The 19,673-nt window shown below is 38.2% G+C and overlaps 1 protein-coding gene across 9 annotated transcripts in view; it reads left to right on the top strand.

Annotated features, from left to right (window-relative positions):
* agrn (agrin) overlaps nt 1-19,673 on the top strand; it is a 282,408-nt gene that overhangs the window by 96,057 nt on the left and 166,678 nt on the right. For 6 of the 9 annotated variants that reach the window (XM_048178733.1, XM_048178732.1, XM_048178735.1 and 3 more), the window contains one exon: nt 18,747-18,785. In XM_048178733.1, the coding sequence (XP_048034690.1) occupies nt 18,747-18,785 (39 nt within the window). Of the gene's footprint in view, nt 1-11,429; nt 13,295-18,746; nt 18,786-19,673 lie in introns of those variants that run through there. The other 3 variants (XM_048178741.1, XM_048178740.1, XM_048178739.1) reach the window with 2 other exon arrangements.

The raw sequence follows: 19,673 nt of genomic DNA, 5'->3' as shown, positions 1-19,673 counted from the left end.
GAGCGGATTTATTTAACATGCATTTTTTTCCCCCCCCAGAAAGTGTACAACTAGCCATAGTTAGCTTTAAAGGAGTTCTTGAAAAGAAAAGAAAAGAAAAGAAAAGAAAAGAAAAGAAAAGAAAAGAAAAGAAAAGAAAAGAAAAGAAAAGAAAAGAAAAGAAAAGAGGGGGCAGTCAGTCTCAAGGTGTGAGGAATCTATCTTGTCTTTATATGTTAGGTCTCTCCGACTTCTGACAGACGATGGCACAACCCAGTTTCCCATGACTCTGGAACACCTGTGTCAGAACGACCCCGTGAGCTCAGGCTGCGCTGACGTACACGGCCCCAGTGCCGCCAGTGATTTAATGGGAATCTCAATGCTGTTATACTCCTCAAAAAAACAGAACAATTCTTTCCTGTCTTCTCATACACATTGCCTGATTGCAGATACACAGCTGCATAAAGCTTCTCTCACATTTGACAGTTACTCTCTGAAATCTGTCTGATTGATGTGAGAAAGGATGAAAAGGCTGTTTTGTGGAAGCCGGTTTTGCAAGGCTCTTGATTTGAAATATAAATAATTGAAGCTCCTTTTTCTCCTCGGATGGCTTGCAAGAAATGAGGATGTATGCCAATTAAGATTCCCTTCTGCCCTCCAAGACGATCCAGCACGAAGGAGAAAAAGCCGAAAGATGGAAGAATGAAAGGGTGAAGAGAAAGAGTTCATTACTGTAAATGCAAATGAAACAGTCCCTGCGTATAATAGCTTGTCACTGTCAGAATTGATAAGAGAAAAAGCTTCGTTTTGTGCGTGTGCATATTTTTGAGCGCGCCGGCACAGTGTGTTCGAAATGGAGCTATATAATGCAAGAACATAAGCTGTAGAGGTTATATAGTATTATTCAGATGCCTTAATGGTAATACTTCATAATAGCTGGTCTCTGTATAGCAAGATTTTTAGATTTTGCTCAAGCTTGTTAGGCCTCAACAAGAAAATGTAATATTCATGACAGCCGACTGTGAGATATTCTGCAAACATAAAACACTGGAGATATATTTTTTGTCTTGTTTAAACCCAAAACTTTCTGAAAACGCTTTTGAGAACAGATCGCCCATTGCTAGAGAATGCGTGTGGATGTTTATGTGTGTGTTTGTGTGTGGTAATATGCAATCATAATAAGCCTTAGAAGGATGAAAAATGTCCAGATGGGTTGAGGATCCACTCCCTTTGGTCCCCAAGCACTTGCTGCTTTGCAGTGGTTGATTCATTGGAATATGCTCAGAAGCAGCTGGGTTTTGTCTGTACTGTATGCGAAACAATTTCCATTTGGTCCTCCAGTGTGTTTGCTTTTCAAAAATGGGATGCTCTGCATGTCATCCAATCACTGCATCCTCTCCACCTCTGCTTAATTTATAGGTAGATGGAAAACAGGCTGAATTTGGCCTCTATTCTGCTGAGGTTAATTGTTTGAGGCGAATCTATTGATAGTGGAGGATGAACCGAAAACAAGCATTGTCTCAGGCATAGATTTGCAGATAAATGGACTGCTGAGGTGCTCCAGAAGTTTTCGTCATGAAATTGCTCATCCGGCAGATGTTGGTGAAGGAGCTTGTGTGGAGCCAGAAGCTCAGAACAGCACGTCATTATTTCGTTTTTTATGCGTTGAAGTACTTAATGACATTTAAACACAAAGGATGTCCTTTTTATTTACGTTTAGTAACAACTCTAGCTTATCTGCTGACAGGTTTTGTTGCTGTAGAAGTGGTCATCTGTTCTCTAGAGAGTTATGTAGGCGAGTAGTTCTCAACTGTTGGTCTGAGGTCTATTCAGCAGGGGGAAAAAATAATGCCAATCGAGTTTATGATAATATTAAGATCCACAATGTTGTTATTATTATTATTATTATTATTATTATTATGTAAATATACAGTACATTAATATAATTAGGCATGCATGATATACAGTATCAGTACCATATTAAATTTTTTTTTTTTATTATTGGATATACATATTTTGGCCAATATTGGATTTTTAAATATTTTAAGTTTATAATATTTTAATTCACTCGCCTAGTTTGGCTCATTCCCTGCCAACTCAACCAGAGGTCCACGGCTCAAATTTTTGATTTTATAAAATATTTTTTTTCTGTAGAAAGACAAACATAAATAGTGATGAAAACCAATATATTAAATGTCATGGATGCATATTTACTGAGTAATCCACTATTTTGTAGAGGGGGTCAAAATGATAATTTTCATTTGAGATTTGGAGCCAAATTAGAGGGCTGTAAAAACGACTTTAGAAAGATGGCAACATCATTATTTTATTAATAAAATCTGTTGACTTTAGCCATCTTTGTTTTGAGTAGTTAATTAATTACATGAACTTACTATAGAGTTACAGTTAGGGTTTGGTTTAGGGTTAGTTACTTGTAATTATGCATAATTTACTGTTATTACAATAGTAAGTACATGTAGTAACGTGTAACTACGGCACTGTAAAATAAAGTGTTACCAAGATATTTTAATATCCTTTTAGATTCTGGTTCTTTAGAAACTTTTCTTTTGGTATCTTCATTTGAAAGGCCCTATATGGTTCAGTCTTGGAGATCTTAATGCGGCACTTTGAGTAAATTGTACATTTACAGTGGTCAAAAACCACCAAAATGTGGGTCACTTTGCATACAACTGATACTTTTTTCTTTTAAAGAGGAATATTTTTTGAAGAACAAATAATGTTGAAAGTAGAAATGTATCTAGCATTTTTCTATGAACTCAGTTGCATAGAACATACCTGTCTTGAGTACCATAAATATTCCTTTTCCAAAGTTTGCCTGTAACTCAAGAAGTATTCAAGATATCTCAATAACCTTCTAGTTTCTCATTCTTAATAAACTTTTCTTTTGAAATCTTCATTTTCAAGCCCGTATATAAATCAGTCCCATAGATATGGGGATCTCAAAGCAGCTCCATGTTCAAATTGTTGAATTTTACCCAGTGATCGGAAACCAAATGTGGCTTTTAAACTTTTTAAACAGCTGATCGTTATTGTGTTTAAAGTTTTCATAAGTTCAACAAGTTTTAAAGGCATTTTCATTTAATTTAGTGTGATATTGATTATTCTTTGATTACTCTCATTGATGTCCAATGTAAAATCTGTGTTCTTAAGCAAATGCAGTTGAGAACACAGCTGTATGTAGCTGTATTTGGACTAAGCTAGTCCTCAAGTTTAGTTCCACAGCTGCTTCTGCCACCTGCATTACCTGGAAGTTCAATCACACAGCCCCTGTCTGTCATGGATGCCAGCTCCCATGAAGCCCGGTGTCAAACACAGCCAAAGTCAAACAAGTCTCCAAAAAACAGTCACTCTCTGCTGGTCGTGCAGTCTGTGTTTTGGCACATCGCTTCAGCAGTCCCTTAAAGAACCCCATCACTGTTCCAGCTCACTTGCCCCCATAAGGACCATTAAGAAAGCATTGTGGGAAATAAAAAATGAATAAAAGAGTGGGGAGCTGGAGCATGGCAAGTATTAAATGCTGCAATCATTATTGTAGTTACCATGATGAGAGGGAAAAACAGCATGCTGATGAATGAGCGTCTGTAAATGCTGTTGCTAGTTTGTTGCTGTTCTCCATTGGACCCAGCTCTCAGCCCGGGGCAGCTGCGCTCAACAGCTTGGTCCCGGAGTGAGGAGCAGTCTGAGTGGGAGGGTAATGAGCCCGCTCCACCCAGAGATGAAGATCCAGCTGTGGGAGAAGAATCGTCCTCGCTTGCACATCTTTGCTTAGGCAGGTGGTTTCATGGTGGGGAGGGAATCGGTTTGGGAATATGGTAATACATGTGATGGTAGAACTCTCTTTAATATCTCATTTGTTCTCCTAGACAGTAGTGAGATTAAATGGAGTGCAAATTGGCTTGAGGCTGTTTCTCAGATTTTCCTCATGAGAAAATGAACTTAGTCATCTCAGATTTGTCTTTTCTAAAGTTTTGAGGGAGATCACAACAGTGTCTCAAACTGTGCTCAGATTTGCCTGGATATTTCACTTTGAACTCGTCATTTCTCATAAAATTCATTGTAAACCTGAATAAGTTGGGCCAAGTCAAAAAATTTGAGGTAATCAGTCACATCAAATTTTTTGAGTTATGATGTTCCAAATTTTAAGTAAGCAGAACTATCAAGTTTTGAGTTTTGTGTTAACACCCATTGTGTGTTAATTCTTCCTAACTTGAAGTACTGAGTTAGCTATCTCATACATTTTGATAGCAATTAACATGAAAGATTTAGTTAATTAACTTTTTTATTTTGAGTTCTTTCAAATCAAATGAGTTATTTACTTTACTGTAAACCCTAAGAAAATACAGAACATGCCAACTTGCTAATTTGCTAACATGTTAAAAATAGCATGGTATAGCACTTAGTTTAGTTTAGTTTAACTTTATTGTCTGTACAGATTTCCTGAACAGAAATTAATCTTTGACACTGGCATAGAAAATACATCCTAGCAGACAATACTATACATTCACATATTACATAATAAAACACATAGAAAAAAAAAAAAAACGCACATATGCCCACACATATACATACACCTACCCAGACAAATGCCTCATGATACTTACTGAATAAGTTCAGCACCTTAAAACATGTAACTTACCTGCTCTCAAACCAAGCCGCATGCGCTACTTGTCACCATGATGGTAACTCTCCAAAAACCCACATTAACAGAAACTCTTCTAAATTAGCATAATAAAACATTAATCACTACTAAATCTCCCTTACCATTAATCTTGCACAAAAAAACATTATATAACACTTAATGTTAGCATTTACTCTGCCTTTCGAGTGCCTTGGGCAAAGCATGCTGGGAAATAGAAATCCCAGCCCAGTTTCAGTTAAACTTAAGTTAGTCTAAATTAAAATAAATGTGTTCATGCAACTCAAAACAATGAAACAGTTCAGTTTACTTGAAAAATTTCAGTGCTGTCAACTCAAAAGAATAAGAAAGTTCTAAATACTCATAACAGTTAATTTAACTGAACTAATTTGTTCAATTTAAGTTTGTCCTACTCAAACCAATTAAGTATTTTGAGCGTTTGGTTTTACAGTTTTCTATAATGGTCTAATTTACTGTATTTCTCATTTTATTTTATTTATATTGTTTATTATTATTATTATTATTATTTAATTAATTAAAAATCAAATGCTACAACTGAATTTAGGCATCAAAATATAATGTATAAATCCATCAATGAAAATGTATATATTTATTGTGTGATCTGCTAAAGGTTTCCTTTTAACAGTATTATTCAATTATTTTATTTTTTTAAAGATTAAATTATGTTAAATGACTGCAAAGTTATTCTAAATCTAAAAATAAGGCAAATGCACATGCAATATTAGCTGATACCGATAAATATATAAAATCTCTAATATCTGCCAATTATAGATATGCTATTGATTTATTGTGAATCGCTAAACAATGTAACAGAAGATGCTAATTAACTTTCCTGAGTAATGAAAGAGCAACGTCAGACTAATAAAATCTTCCTCTGGAATGATTCATTTGCTCTTTCCTTGATAAATGGGAGAAGGTTGGATTTATGTGATGGTGGTTTTCATCAGTCCTAAAGCACTTAACCTGAGTGGCGGTGGGTATCCTCAACCAAAATCAATATGTGATGTACGGTATACGAGCGTGTGCTGAGCACACATCGACTAATAGGTATTAGGGCGAGGACTGGGTAAGGAAAGAAGGATTAGGGTAATTGTGTTTTATCTGCCATGGTCTTTAGTGGATTGTACCAAGGACACACACACACACACACACACACACACACACACACACACACAATAGATAGAGAGATAGAGAGACCTCTCTAGTGACCTCTACAATGTAGATAGCAGTGAACTAGAGTGGAACAGGCTCTCACACTGTGCAAACAGATAAAGATCAGATTTGAAAATCGCATTTATGGAGCAGAACTCCTTTTGAATTATTCAAATAAGAAGAATGGTCTAAAACATCACAAAAACACTTAATTTTTTTTTTTGTCTTTTAGCAAACCTCAAAACGAATATCCATTTTTCATATTGTACATTATAATGTGATGCGAAGTTCACTTGTATCATCATAAATTATTTTAATTTATTTAGAACAATTAGGATGTAAATAGCATATAACATGATAATATTTGTATAAAACTTATTTCATATTATTTTTGATGGACACAAACCAAAAAAGATGAGATTATTCATAACATTGAATAGGGGTGTAACAATATATTGTCTCACAATATATCGCAATACAAAAATGCAACAATATGTATTGTGTATAGTTTACCTAAAATGAAAATTACTGTCATGCTACAGAGTTTTAATGTCAGTTCTACATTGAACTACTATATATAATGTTGAATATAATGTATAATAATGCAATGATGGAATATTTGTGGGTCCTGATAATGCCAAATATCTTGTGTTACCACTAAAAAGTGTCCTGCATTATTTTAAATATATCTAATGCAAGCTTATTCATATTTTTCTGTATTTTCAGCTTCAGAATTATGAATATTTTTATTCTGGTATCAACATTGTCCTGTGCATTGGGTTATCAGCACCAAGTCCAAGCCTATTAACTCCCTCAGGTCAGCGGTCACGCCGGCGTGACCACCGCGTTTTTTTTCTAACCAGTGTGAAAGAGACTCAAAATACTCCGTCAATGTTGCACATACAATTAAGAGCTATACACCATTTTAATCTGTGGAATATCTTCTTTTATTTGTGTACACTCAGAGTAAAAACAAAATGTTGTGCTTTTTGTAAAATAAAGAAAACTAACATGATGCGTGATCTCTCATCTCCCTCTGAACGAACTCCAATCTGATAGTTCTCAGAAAATGAACTGTAACTTAGTGAATACTAATCACAAAAAAATTAGACTAATGTCTAAAAAAACGTTGAAATGTCAGGTTTTAAATCGTGTAAGTCAAATCGAAAACAAATATTCTCTGTTTATGTAATCTGTATGAAAAGAGAGCCATGTCAGAAATCCGTGATTCAGCTCATTATCCGCTAATGCGGCCACGCCCACGGAGCCAGCGCTATTCAGAGGCAAATACTGAGGCAATGCATGCATTCATCGTCTCAATCGTGTATTTATTGTCTTGAAAAGTATTTATCTGGATGATATAGCGATCTCTGGCCTCTGTTAGTTCCTGGAGAGTCACATGGTTGTCCTTCTTTAGATTAATTTGTGGACTAAAGGTGTACAGAGCGCCCTCCAGCTGCAAGTATGAATTGAAAACACAGTATCCAGCGCTCATAGGGATGACAATAAATATTAATCCTGTGTATAGAAAATTGACATAAACATGAGAATCCATCAATATTTCTCAAAATGTGCATGCTTTTAAGCTAAAAGGCTATATGAAATGCCATAGAGGTAACATAATTGTTCAGACACTTTGCATCACAGAAATACATTATATTTTAAAGAATATAATAGAATACCATTATTTTAAATTGTAATAATATTTCACATTGTTGCTGTTTTTTCTGTATGTTTGATATACACCATGAGCTTGAGACATGATCAATGTCTCACAGGTTTTTTCACAGCCTACCTGACTGAAAGAGCTCATTATTATGCAAGTCATTTCAGGTCATTATTATGCGATTCTTTTGTCTTCTCAGGTGAGAATCACCCATTATTCATGATGATTCACACCTCCACGCATACTGTGTTTCTTGACAAAAAGTGTCTTACAAAATTTAAATCTCTCTATTGTTTTATATGAAGGAGTAGGCAGAATAATTTTTACATCATTCTGAAGCAAAAACTCTAGTCTACAACCTCCAATACCCAGAAGTCTTGTGAACACAGATTTAATATATAATTTGTTGCTTAATTTCAGTGACTTAAGTTTTTTTGTTTTTTCAATAACCACGCATAAACGTTATTCCTTCAAAAACACAAACATGTACATACATGTTCCTCACATATTATTGTAGCCTAGTTTGTGCTGAATACAGTGTAATGACACTTTTTCCATTAATATGTTTATGAACAACTGAAAAAAGCACAAATGTCAGGGCATGTCAAAACTTCTCCAGGGCCCCAAAAATCCTCAGACCCCAGAGGGTTAATTTCCACCCCCAATGTAATACCAAATTTAGGATTTTAATCGACAGTTAATGTTTTGTTAACCTTTTATCATATGTCTTATCGCAATAATATCGTATCGTGAGTTCAGTATTGTGATATGTATCAAATCGTGACATGAGGGCATTGTTACATCCCTAACATTGAATGATTATAGTTTAAGGCTTTTTTTATTATTATGTAAAATGTGTGTTAAATGCAGTATTTAAAACAGTAATGCATTATAAATATAATTGAAAAAGCCACATTTGAAGCAGTTATAAAATAACATGTTAGTAGAATGTCAGCTGGTTGACACATTTCTGCATTCACATGGAATATTGTATCGCCCAGTCCTATTGCTACCTTTCTCATAAAGGTAGTTAAACTGCAGTTGAGGCAAACATAAGCTGCAAACAGTAGTTATCCATCCGTTTCCTCAGACTTGTTTGGATTAGGATCAGTCATAGCAGAGCAGCAAAATGGACAGTTTGAATCTGGCAGATTGACAGTGATTTGATTCAGACATCTGTCAGATGAAGCCCATGGGCTGTAGGAAACGAAAAAGAACCATATGAGAAACAGTCTCAAAACTTGAGGTGTACTGGATTGATTAACATTCAGTGGAAATCAGGATTGCAATCTCGCCATATGGTTTTTGGGTAGCCGAGTCTGTTGAAATTGACTGTAGATATTGAACGAACAGCTTCATCTCTGTGATGGCTCACACCTGGATGCATTGTCGACAGGCGCTGTGCCTCACCGAGCAGCAGGCCAGTCGGCAGATGTGTTCTCACGTTAAATTACGCTGATGTCATTTCCCATGGGTAATGTCTCTGTTACAGTTACATCGACATTCCGGCAGACAGCACGAAGGAAAAATCCCCGTTTTCCCACTTTTTTTGCTGGGTGGCGTCGCTTTCTATTCTTGTGTGCCGTATGACAGAGTAGGGGAGTAAGGAACTCCCAGCTGTAGGATTCCAGAGTAGATCTGGCTGGAGGTGCAGTTAGCTCATTCTCACCCAGAGCCTGCTGACGGTCTCCACCTCCCTTTTTTTTTATCTCCTGCGCTGTCTCTCGCCTATTTTTGACTGCTTTTGCAATGTAGTATAATGAGTGGAGTACTGGGGATCTGCTCATAATCAAAACAGCCTATTTTATTGATGATAGTCATAACAATAAGACATTCAACCAGCTGTTGTGATGGAAGCTCCATGTCTGAGAGTCTGTTTGAGGCTTGGAGGAAACTGTGTTTCTCCATTAGTGGAACCATTGTTGAAACTGATGAATGGATAGATTGGTAAACGGATGGGCAGAGGGATGGATATTTGAATAGTTGAATGAATGAAGGGTTAAATGTTTGGATGGATGGATGGATGGATGGATGGATGGATGGATGGATGGATAAATGGGTACATGAATAGAAGGATAGATGAATGGACAGGTAAATGGATGGGCAGAGAGATGGATATTTGGATTAACAAACAATGGACAGTTGAATGTTAGATAGATAGATAGATAGATAGATAGATAGATAGATAGATAGATAGATAGATAGATAGATAGATAGATAGATAGATAGATAGATAGGTAGATAGATATTAATCCCTGTCAAAAATCAGAATCTAAATCTTCACTGAAAACACTAGAAAGTGAATATATTTTAAATTTCTCAGGATTTTTCAGTTCAATAACTAACTGCTCTTTTAAAATAGATGAAGTGCACCATATACCTAACTCCTATTCCTTCGATCCTGAAATCGGCTCACATGCGTCATACCAAAAACATGGCAGAATGAACAAGCAGAAGCCGATAAAAAGCCTTGAGGCTGCTCGTCATGCAAGTGTGGGAAGTGCAGAGAGTTTGTGGTTGTTTCTTAATGGAAGTTGCCAGCTGAGAGAGCACACTGAGAGAGATGTTAACCTTCTGAGATAGCATGCACATTAAAGATGCATTACAGAGCGCTTTGAAGTCAAATTAGGTCTTATTCGAGTCATGACAGAGGGTGTGTAGAATCGACCAGATGTGGCGCCCTCTTCTGTTTCCTTAGTGGTCCATGGGTGTTTCAGGTCATTGTAGCCTGCATAAATGTCACTAGATGCCTAGTTGTCTTATTTCTTATGTTTGCGTGTCAGTCTGAAGGGAGATTAATGGCCCTGGTTGAGTGTGGGTGTTGTTTAAGGGTGCAGCACCACAGCTGGTGAGTGAACCTAGAACCCTGTCCTGGAGGCCCGGCTGACCCCATGTTTTCTGCTGTTGTACATCAGGGGCTCAATTCCATGGGACCCATAAAGTCAACGAATAGGCTGTGTCCAAAGAGATAAACAGGCCTTGATGCGGAACGGAGTGTAACTTTGTAAAAATGCATGTGTGTGCGAGCTTGACGGGTATGCAGCGAGGGGTGGGTTAAGAAACAGAGCGTATAAATAATTTATAATATGTACTGGCTTCTTTGTGAAGATGAACATCCATTGTGTATATGCCAGTCAGTATTGGAGGTGGGGGGGGGTTAAAAAGAAGCATTAGCTCTCTGTGCTGTTGACCTCATTATGTGGCTTAAAGCATAAAATAAACATTCATAGGCGAGAAACCTAGTGAAATAATGCTGTGGATTAAAAATACATTTCCCACTGATCTTTTGCCAGTATATTCATTTTCAGTTCTACTGAATATTCATTTTTGCTCATTTTTGCTTTTATATTTCACAGTGTGACAGATGAATTAAAGCATGGCATAGTGTCACGAGAAGATGAATCTTTTTTTTTTTTTTTGACAATGTTTTTGCCTGTTGATTCCCATTGCTTTTTTTTATTCTCAGAACCATCATTTTTGTACTTCATTTTCGAATACTGTTTTTCTTAATAGCTCATATCCTGATGAGCCTAAGGTTTGCGATTACAGTTTAGTACAATTGGAGTCGATTTTTGGCTACACTCTCCATTAAATCACTTTTACATTTATATTTTCCTTAATAGCTCATAGAAAATTACCAAAACCGAGAATAAATCTTACAGATTCTCTTTCCCATTTAAACCACAAGGTTTGCAATTACAATTTAGCACAATTGTTGGTTACTCTCTCCTTTAAATCACTATCAACTCAAAAGGCTTGACATGTTTTTGGCCCAATTGCCCTTTTGTGTTTTCACTGTCATTCCAGCTCCCCCCTTTAAAACACTCCCAAGTATTCCCAAAAGCTTTTATTCTCGGTTTCCCCCTCCCTCCCTCACTGCCTCCCCCTTCTCACCCCTCCCAACCCTTTGTTAGAGACAGCCCCTCATCCACTCCCCCTCTCACTGTCTTCTCCTTCATTCGAGGCAGAGAGAGGGAGTCATGAGCGCCCGTGCCGTAAGGATGCAGAAAACACGTTCTATGCATTGTTTATTGTAACGAAGAGGTGGACTAAGTGTCATCGGCCAGTTTGTTTTCCTTTTTTCCTGCTTTTTTTCCTCTCAGCCTCCACTCATTTGTGCACGCCGCTTCCTGGCTCATTGGCTGAGAAGCGCTGGCTGAACGCAGGCAGAGTACCTGCTGCCTGGGGGATTTTCTGACATGAATAGCGGCGATCAGAGTGTATGTTTTGGCTGGAAGTGAACACTTCCTCTGAGGCTCAGCTGGACCGAGTTTAAGCCCAGGACACAAGGAGGAACACCAGTGCAGGAATGGATGATTAAGAGAGCTAAACGGAGGGGAAAAAGAGCTTCTGACTCCAATTAAAAGAAAACGGAAGAGCCACTTTTTCCAGAGTGACAAACAACTTGGCTGAGTCCACAACAGGAGCTCGTCTTGTCTCGGGAGTTATCTGCTAAAAAGGACTGAGAACTAACAACACTGTCCAAAGCAGTTGTCTCGTTTGCTTTACACATACTGTGGCAATCTCAGCTGTTCCTCGTATCTTGTTTCCGGCTGCCCGGATCAAGGAGCGCGCCTCTGCGCTGAGAGCAGCATCTGGGGGAAGAGTCTACTCACCAGACACCCCATCTTTCGACTGTATGCTTCATCCGAAGTGCTTTCTAAAAAAGAGGGGAGGTCGCCAAAGAGGACTTGTATTGAAGGAAGGGGGGGTTGAGGAAAAAAGACCCTACTGCTCTCGGGGGCATATGGTCGAGCTGGTCGAAGACAGCTGCTGACTCTCTGTGGGCTAATTATTCATTCATTCAGGAGATTCAGCCTGGGGCGGGGGGAGAAAAGTTTCGACTTTTACGACTAAAGACGAGCCTAGTGTTGCATTTCTCTGGAGAATTTGAGAAGGGGTCACTCTCCAAAAGTTTGTATGTTGTGTTTGTGTGTGTGTGAGGCTAATGACTCCAGTTCCAGCTTGTGAGCAACTGAGTGTTTCCCAGGACAGACGGCTAGAATGATGCCTAGCCACACCCACAGTGAATCCTGACACATGCCACAACGAGAGGCATCTTCATGCCGCTGTCAGGCACAGACAGGTGGCAGCACATCCTGAAAGAAGTGAACACCATTGTGGCATAAAAAATTACAACAAGCGCCCCTAAAGATGAATCAAGAGCCAATTCATTACTAATTCACCAAGCCGTGGAGTTCTGTGCTTGCGGATTTAAAGTACAAAGTGCACTGGGGATTGTTTGCACTCACTTGTCCGTGTTAGCAATCTAGGCCAGGGGTCCAGTGGAGCTTTTGTCAAACACACTCAAGAGAACTTGCACACTAACCTTTCATGACAAACCACCCCTGTGTTTGGGAAAGAAATGGAGGGATTGCTGGAGGGTTGGGGACTGTAGGATCGGTACCCTTCCAGAGCGGCTGTAATTTGGAAACAAAATGCGTTGCTTGGAGACTGATAAAAGCATTTGTCTACGTTTTTCAGGAAGAAACTGCGATAAGGAGCGCCACTGGAATTTAAGCTGAAACCGTTTTAGGATTTCTTTTGTCTATTCTTCTTCTCTGAGTCTGTTTTTGGAACGCTTGCCAACTTGGCGTACTTTAGGGAAGGCGCGGAGTGGAGTATGACTAGTTGTCAGTACCCCACGCCGCCCCCAGAGCGGGACCGCATGTACCAACACAAAGTGTCGCTGGTCGTGCGGTACTTCATGATTCCTTGCAACATCTGTCTCATACTGCTGGCCACTTCCACGCTCGGCTTCGCTGTTCTCCTCTTCCTCAATAACTGTAGGTCACAGTTAGTGAAACATGACATTCAGCGTATGTATATATATATATGTGTTTGTGTTTTTGTGTTTGTGCATGACCCCTTAGAGGTTTTTGCCTGATAAGTTTCAGAATAGTATTTCTTTCCCTTGTGTGCTCTGTAGAGTTTTCTTACAGGAGGCAGAGGGAGACACATTGACGGATGGATGGTTCAATAAGGATCGATGGCAATCAAAAACTAATCCCTAATGCGTAGGCTTCGATTCCCTGCCTGACAGTGAAATGATTAAGGATGACACAGATAAACTGTCCTCATCCTACAAAGTGCTTGAGCGCTTGTGTCTAAAAACACAGCTCGGTAGCATTCTGTCATCCCTGAAGCAGTGGTATTTAGACTGCACAGTGGGATAAAGGGGGCAGATTAAATGCCTTTGGATGTGAAAGCTTGGCATTAGCTTCAGTGCTTACTGTATCTGCTTGAGTGAATCGGCAAACGCTTTGGTGTCTTAGGGTGCCCCGCCAGCCGGTGTGTGTTGCCAGATAGATTTTGGCACTGTGCTTACAAAGAAAAGATTGGAGACGGAACGTGAGCTTCAGAGCATGTCAAAATGCGCTTTGATGACATGGAGCAGCAGGTAACACTGCTCTTTTCCTGTTTTGGATGTATTACTATCTCTTTTCGTTTTTATCTGGCTTTTTGCATCGCTGCATCCCGTGTTTCTTCCTCTGTGAATTCACAGTTGCATAGAATTGCGCTAAGACTACAGTATGATTCCCTGGCAGAAAGGTAAACATATATATTTTGTAAGGATGCTGTGTTACAGAAGAAAGTTTAATTGATTAGAAAATGGTTTTGCTATGCGTCGGTGCCGATGGCTCATTAAACTATTAATGAGATTGAAATTGAGATGACTATTTTAACAGGAAGCTTTACCTATTTTTGGTCTGTTTATACTTGAGTTTAGTCATTTTTTCTGGTGTCACGCAAGATGCCATGTGAAGTTGTACCAGAAACAATTATTATTTAACTTTTACAGACACGTGTGTTGATATAACACAAGGTACACAACAAAATTCCCACTGATTCCCACTCTGATTTAAATCTGTTTTTAGTGAAGCACTCACCATGGATTTGAGAGATGGCAACTCATAGTTTAGGCCATTTAACACTGTTAAATATTTGCATATAAGGATATATATAACATCCTCCTATGTAGAGTAATAATATCCCGGACGAGCCCCCATTAAATGTAATAATATACACCTTTTTGTATAATAATATGTTTAGTATTGCTGGAAGAAAGGAGAAAACAGTGAGGGGAAGCAGAGAGAGAGAGCTTTCAGCCCTATATGCGCCCTCTGTAAACCATTACCTTCCTCATTTCTCATAATCCTACCTGTGCCCTCACTTAAAGAGATCCACAGTGCCTCAACATTAGATCTATATTAAAAGACCGAAAAGGGCCCTTCATGAAATTCTGAAAATGTGCCCTCTCCATCCCTCAATAAAGGAGTCTGAGTGTGAGGTTCATTTATAAGCCGACCATGTCGCGAAATCGATTTAATCCAGACAGATTCCATTAGATTTAAACATAAACTCAGTTAGAGCACTCCATCCCTGCTCCTCAAAGAAGAGTAAAAAACAGGATGGAGTGAAAGGAGTACCATTAACATGGAGAGGTACATCGTAGCGTTTGAAAGCTTGTTGGAGTGGGATACAGACCAAAGGTTAGTCATTTCCAATTTCATTTAGCAGGTACAGTGAAGAGAGGCCACACAGGAGTAGAGCTGCTCAGCTCCACAACCAAATCCATCAGCCCATACATACACATCAGGAAACTAGATAATAAAACAGAAAGGGAAAGAGGAGTACAGACACTGAATGAAAACATATGGCCGGCATATGTGCACAGATATTTACTGATATGACAGCCTGCCTGACAGTTCATGGTGAGGTCTAGTTGGGGTAATAGCAGATACAAAAACACAATTCACTTGATTCTAGAATATAGCGATTTGTGTTTAGTTACCCTATTCTCACTTTTAACTAGTTGCCTATTAGCTTGCATATTACTAACATATTGGTTGTTTATTAGTACTTATAAAGCACATATTAATGTCTTATTCTGCATGACCTTATTCAACATCCCTTAATCCTACCCAATACCTAAACTTAAACGCTACAAAAACTACCTTACTAACTGATAAGTAGTAAATTAAGAGTTCATTGATGCAAAAGTTGTAGTTAATAGTGAATGCGTGTTCCCTATTCTGAAGCATTCCCATTTTGCAAGATTTAACTTGCTGCTTTGTCATCTATTCTCAATTATTTCAGTACTTTGTGAAATTATGTTCTTCGCTTGTTCTCATTTTGAATTTTTGTTGAATACAAAGAATAGTTTACATTTACCTAATGTTACTGTACTTTTCACCTTCTCAGATTTTTTTCTAAATTGTGGTTAATCAGTTAATCTCACTTTTCCTGAAAATATTGTGTAAAAATGTAACAAAAAGTGTTGATTCTTAGCATGAGAATATTGATATAGTATCATGGGGTGACATTTCTCCTCCCTGTTTTCAACAATATTTAACATTTACATTTTTTCTCGGAATACTAGTACTAATTGGTCAAATATTTTTTGTTTAAAGGCCTCTAAACTTTAAAATTGTCAGCTGTCCCTGGTATCCGATATCACACCTTTGAGTAACTAAACATAAAGAATTGCAATGTTATTGCATTGTGACCCAAGTATCAATGTAATATTGTATTTCGATATATATATATATATATATATATATATATATACTCCAAACAGCACTGGACTCTGATTTTCATTTTAGACACTGAGACACAAATCATCTTTTGTGATCCACAGAAGAAAGTCATATAGGTTTGGAACAACATAAGGGCGAGAAACCGTTTTCATTTTTGGATGAACTATCCCTTTAAGTAAAGCAAATGGGCTTGAGGTGAACCTTGTGTTGAATTTCTCAGCCATGTATCATTTACATGTGAAACAAACGTTCCCGTGAGACCTGCACAGACAGTTGTTTTGTCCTCTACTGCCACTGGACATATAAGAAAGTCGAGCTGTGCACAGGGTTATGCATTACAGTATGTGAGCAGTATATGTTTTATCTTTATGATACACATCTGTGTGTGTGTTATTCACCCTCAGCTATGGCGCTGTTTCCCGGAGGATGAAACGCTGTAACTGTCATGATTGACTCTCGGTCCAGTTCAACAGACACTTCATTATTCAAGGAGAGAAGCACAGCAAGCCGTTCTCTCTTTCTCTCTCTCTCGATTCCTCGTTCTCTCAGACCTCTGTTTTTCTCTCTCTCTCTCTCTCTCCAGTGCCGGCTCTCCAATCTTCCTTGCGCTCAGTTGTTGACAAGCAATTTGAAGTGAGCCTAAAATTAAACTCTATCCTGGCAGTTGGGGGTGCTGGTGAAGAGAAGAGCAGAGATTCCAGCTCCAGCCCTGTGTGTGGGAGTGTGTGTGTGTATGTAAGCGCAACCAGCTGGCTGGGCAATTGATGTGATAGTTTTGTGGCATTGGTTATTTCCGCCTGCAGAAAGCCGGGTGTTGTAGCTACACTTTAGCTAGATGGCTTCATGCGCATGTTGTCCAAAAGCCGGTTCTGTCAAGAGTAATAAGGTACGCAAGTTCAGTGTTTTTAAAATCACTTCAGTTTGGAGGAAAGTTAGACTGAGTGGGGTCGCTTCCAACTTCTCTGTCAGTTCTCGCTTTCACTCGGCGCTGATTTTAATGAGTTTCAGCCCAACATTTTTGGCTGGTTTTGTTGTCTGTATATTTTAACATTTATTAGTATAAGAGCTTAAAGTGATAGATCACCCAAAATTGTAAATTCTTTCATTATTTACTCGCCCTGATATCATTCCAAACCTGTATGACGTTCGTTTTGTGTGGAATACAAAACAAAATATTTTTAAAAATGCCTTTGTGTGTGTGTGTGTGTGTGTGTGTGTGTGTGTTTGTGTTTGTGTGTATTTGTGTGTCCATATACAATGAAAGTGGTATTAAAGGGATAGTTCACCCTAAAATATCCCATGTTTACTCGCCCTCAAGCCATCCTAGGTGCATATCTTCTTTCAGACGACCACAATCGGAGATATATTTAAAAATATCCTTAATCCTCCAAGGTTTATAATGGTTGTGAATGGGGGGCTGCGTTTTGAAGCCAAAATAGCATCCATCCATAAAAGAATTAATCCATACGACTCCGGGGGTAAATAAAGGCCTTCTGAAGCGAATCGATTATTGTTGAATTTTGAATATTTATTTGAATACTGGTTTTTTTCTTACAAAAAATGCATCGCTTTGCTTCAGAAGGCCTTTATTAACCTATTGGAGTTGTATGGATTACTTTTTTTATGGATGGATGCATTATTTTTGACTTAAAAACACACGGCCCCCCATTCACAACCATTATAAACCTTGGAGGACTAAGGATATTTTTAAATATATCTCTGATTGTGGTCGTCTGAAAGAATATAGTCATGTACATCTATGATGGCTTGAGGGTGAGTAAATCATGGAATAATTTTCATTTTTGGGTGAACTAACCCTTTAATTGTTGTTTTGAACCCCATTGACTTTCATTGTGTGGGTAAAAACAGTCAAAACATTCTTCGTAGTATCTTCTTCTATAAAAGTTTTTTTTTTTTTTTCTTGACTTCTCAAACATTATTCTATAACCATGCAGATGTTCCAGTCCCTTGAATTGGCTCATAATGAAAATAAAAATGCATGTTCGAGTCTCTGTAATGTTTAAAACGCTAAAATTGTAGCCGCCTTCACGAATGTCAGAAAAAGGCTCTAGCACTGACGGACGTAAAATAAAGTCAGTCCCTAAAATAAAGACAAATTTGTATAATTCTGATCACACATGCTCTACCATTCAAACATTTGGGGTCAGTATGATTTTTTAAAATGTTTTTATATATATATATACATTTCTTACGCTTACCAAGGATGCATTTATTTGATTAAAAAAATACAGTAAAAAATATAAAATATAAAATATAAAACAGCATTTCTTTTTTAACGTTACAAATGTTATTACTGTCACATTTGATAAATTTTGATTAGTTTGCTGAATAAAAGTTATAATTTCTTTCAAACCTTTGAACGGTGGAGTACAAGTATTATGGCCATAAATTAAAAATTGTACTTGATGTTTTTATGTTCCTTTCAGTGCTGCAAGGGCATTACAGCAAACAGATTTCCTGTGGTAACTTACAGGATGTCACTCCATGGATGCTGTCTATTGAGCTCAAGTTGTGTTTAACCCGGAACATTCCTTTAATCTCATATTCCAACTGATCTCTCTTAATCTATTCTTTTTGAGATTTAACCTCTGTGAAAGAATTATGTAGTCCACTGTCCACCCACTCATTCAAAATGACTACTGACCACCTGGGACTGTCCGGACATCTTCCTTTTAACTAATGTGCCTCTCTCTCTCTTCTTCCACTGCAGATAAACCTGTTCACTTCACACCGGCTCATGCTCCCGATGGTAAGTCCCATAAGAATTCTCCTGACCAGAGTGTTTTCAACCTGCCCAGATAATGATCTCAGCTCAGGCCCGTTTGCTGTTTGAAGTGGGCGTCCTCACCGCGTCGCTTCCCATCGTCTGCTTGTGTGTAGCCTGTTAACATGTTCAGCGAGAAGCAGGCAGGGACTTCTGCTTTGATGTAGAAATCTCCTGACATCTTGATTTATCTGGACTGGTGGGATGCGAGGTGGCTGACTTCTCGGGTATGCGGCTAAAGTTTTCCCCACATGAGATGCAGCTCTGTTTATTACTGAAGCTGATTAGCTGCTTGCTTTTGCCAAGTTTATGAATATAAACCTCAATATTAAATGAGGTATTGTTTCTCTCGTTGTCACCATGCAATGAGAGTCATTAATTATACAACAACAATTTATTGGCAAATGGCATATCTCTGCACAGATTAATTGGGAGAAACAGCTGGTTTCTCCACTCTGTTAATGAATATTTATATGCGACAACATGAAATGGGCTTTGGAGGTTACTCCTGAGCTGCTGGCAGTGGCGATGCTTCTCTTTATGAGCTGGAGGGAGCTTCATTATGGACACCGTCATAAATACTCGAACAAAATAGCTGCATGTGTGTGGGTGTAGTCGGTATTAATGCGCCGAAATTACATGTCGTATAATTAACTCCAGTGCACACGTGCAAACATTTTGAACGTTTTCAGCATGGTTGTTAACACCGAACCAGACCTGAATGTCCAAAGGAGTAGCAAACAAACCATAATAACGCTCTGAGAGCGTTCACTTTAATTTTGACATTTTTTGTGTGTATGTTTTAGTCATTGTTTTTCTTTTGATGAAAATATTATTTAAATTTAGTCAATTTTTAGTCATGTTTTATAGATT

Source organism: Megalobrama amblycephala, linkage group LG24, assembly GCF_018812025.1.
Source record: "Megalobrama amblycephala isolate DHTTF-2021 linkage group LG24, ASM1881202v1, whole genome shotgun sequence".
In the NCBI taxonomy this organism is placed as follows: domain Eukaryota; kingdom Metazoa; phylum Chordata; class Actinopteri; order Cypriniformes; family Xenocyprididae; genus Megalobrama; species Megalobrama amblycephala.
Note: the sequence above shows the minus strand (reverse complement) of the source record. Positions and strands in the feature narration are given on the sequence as shown.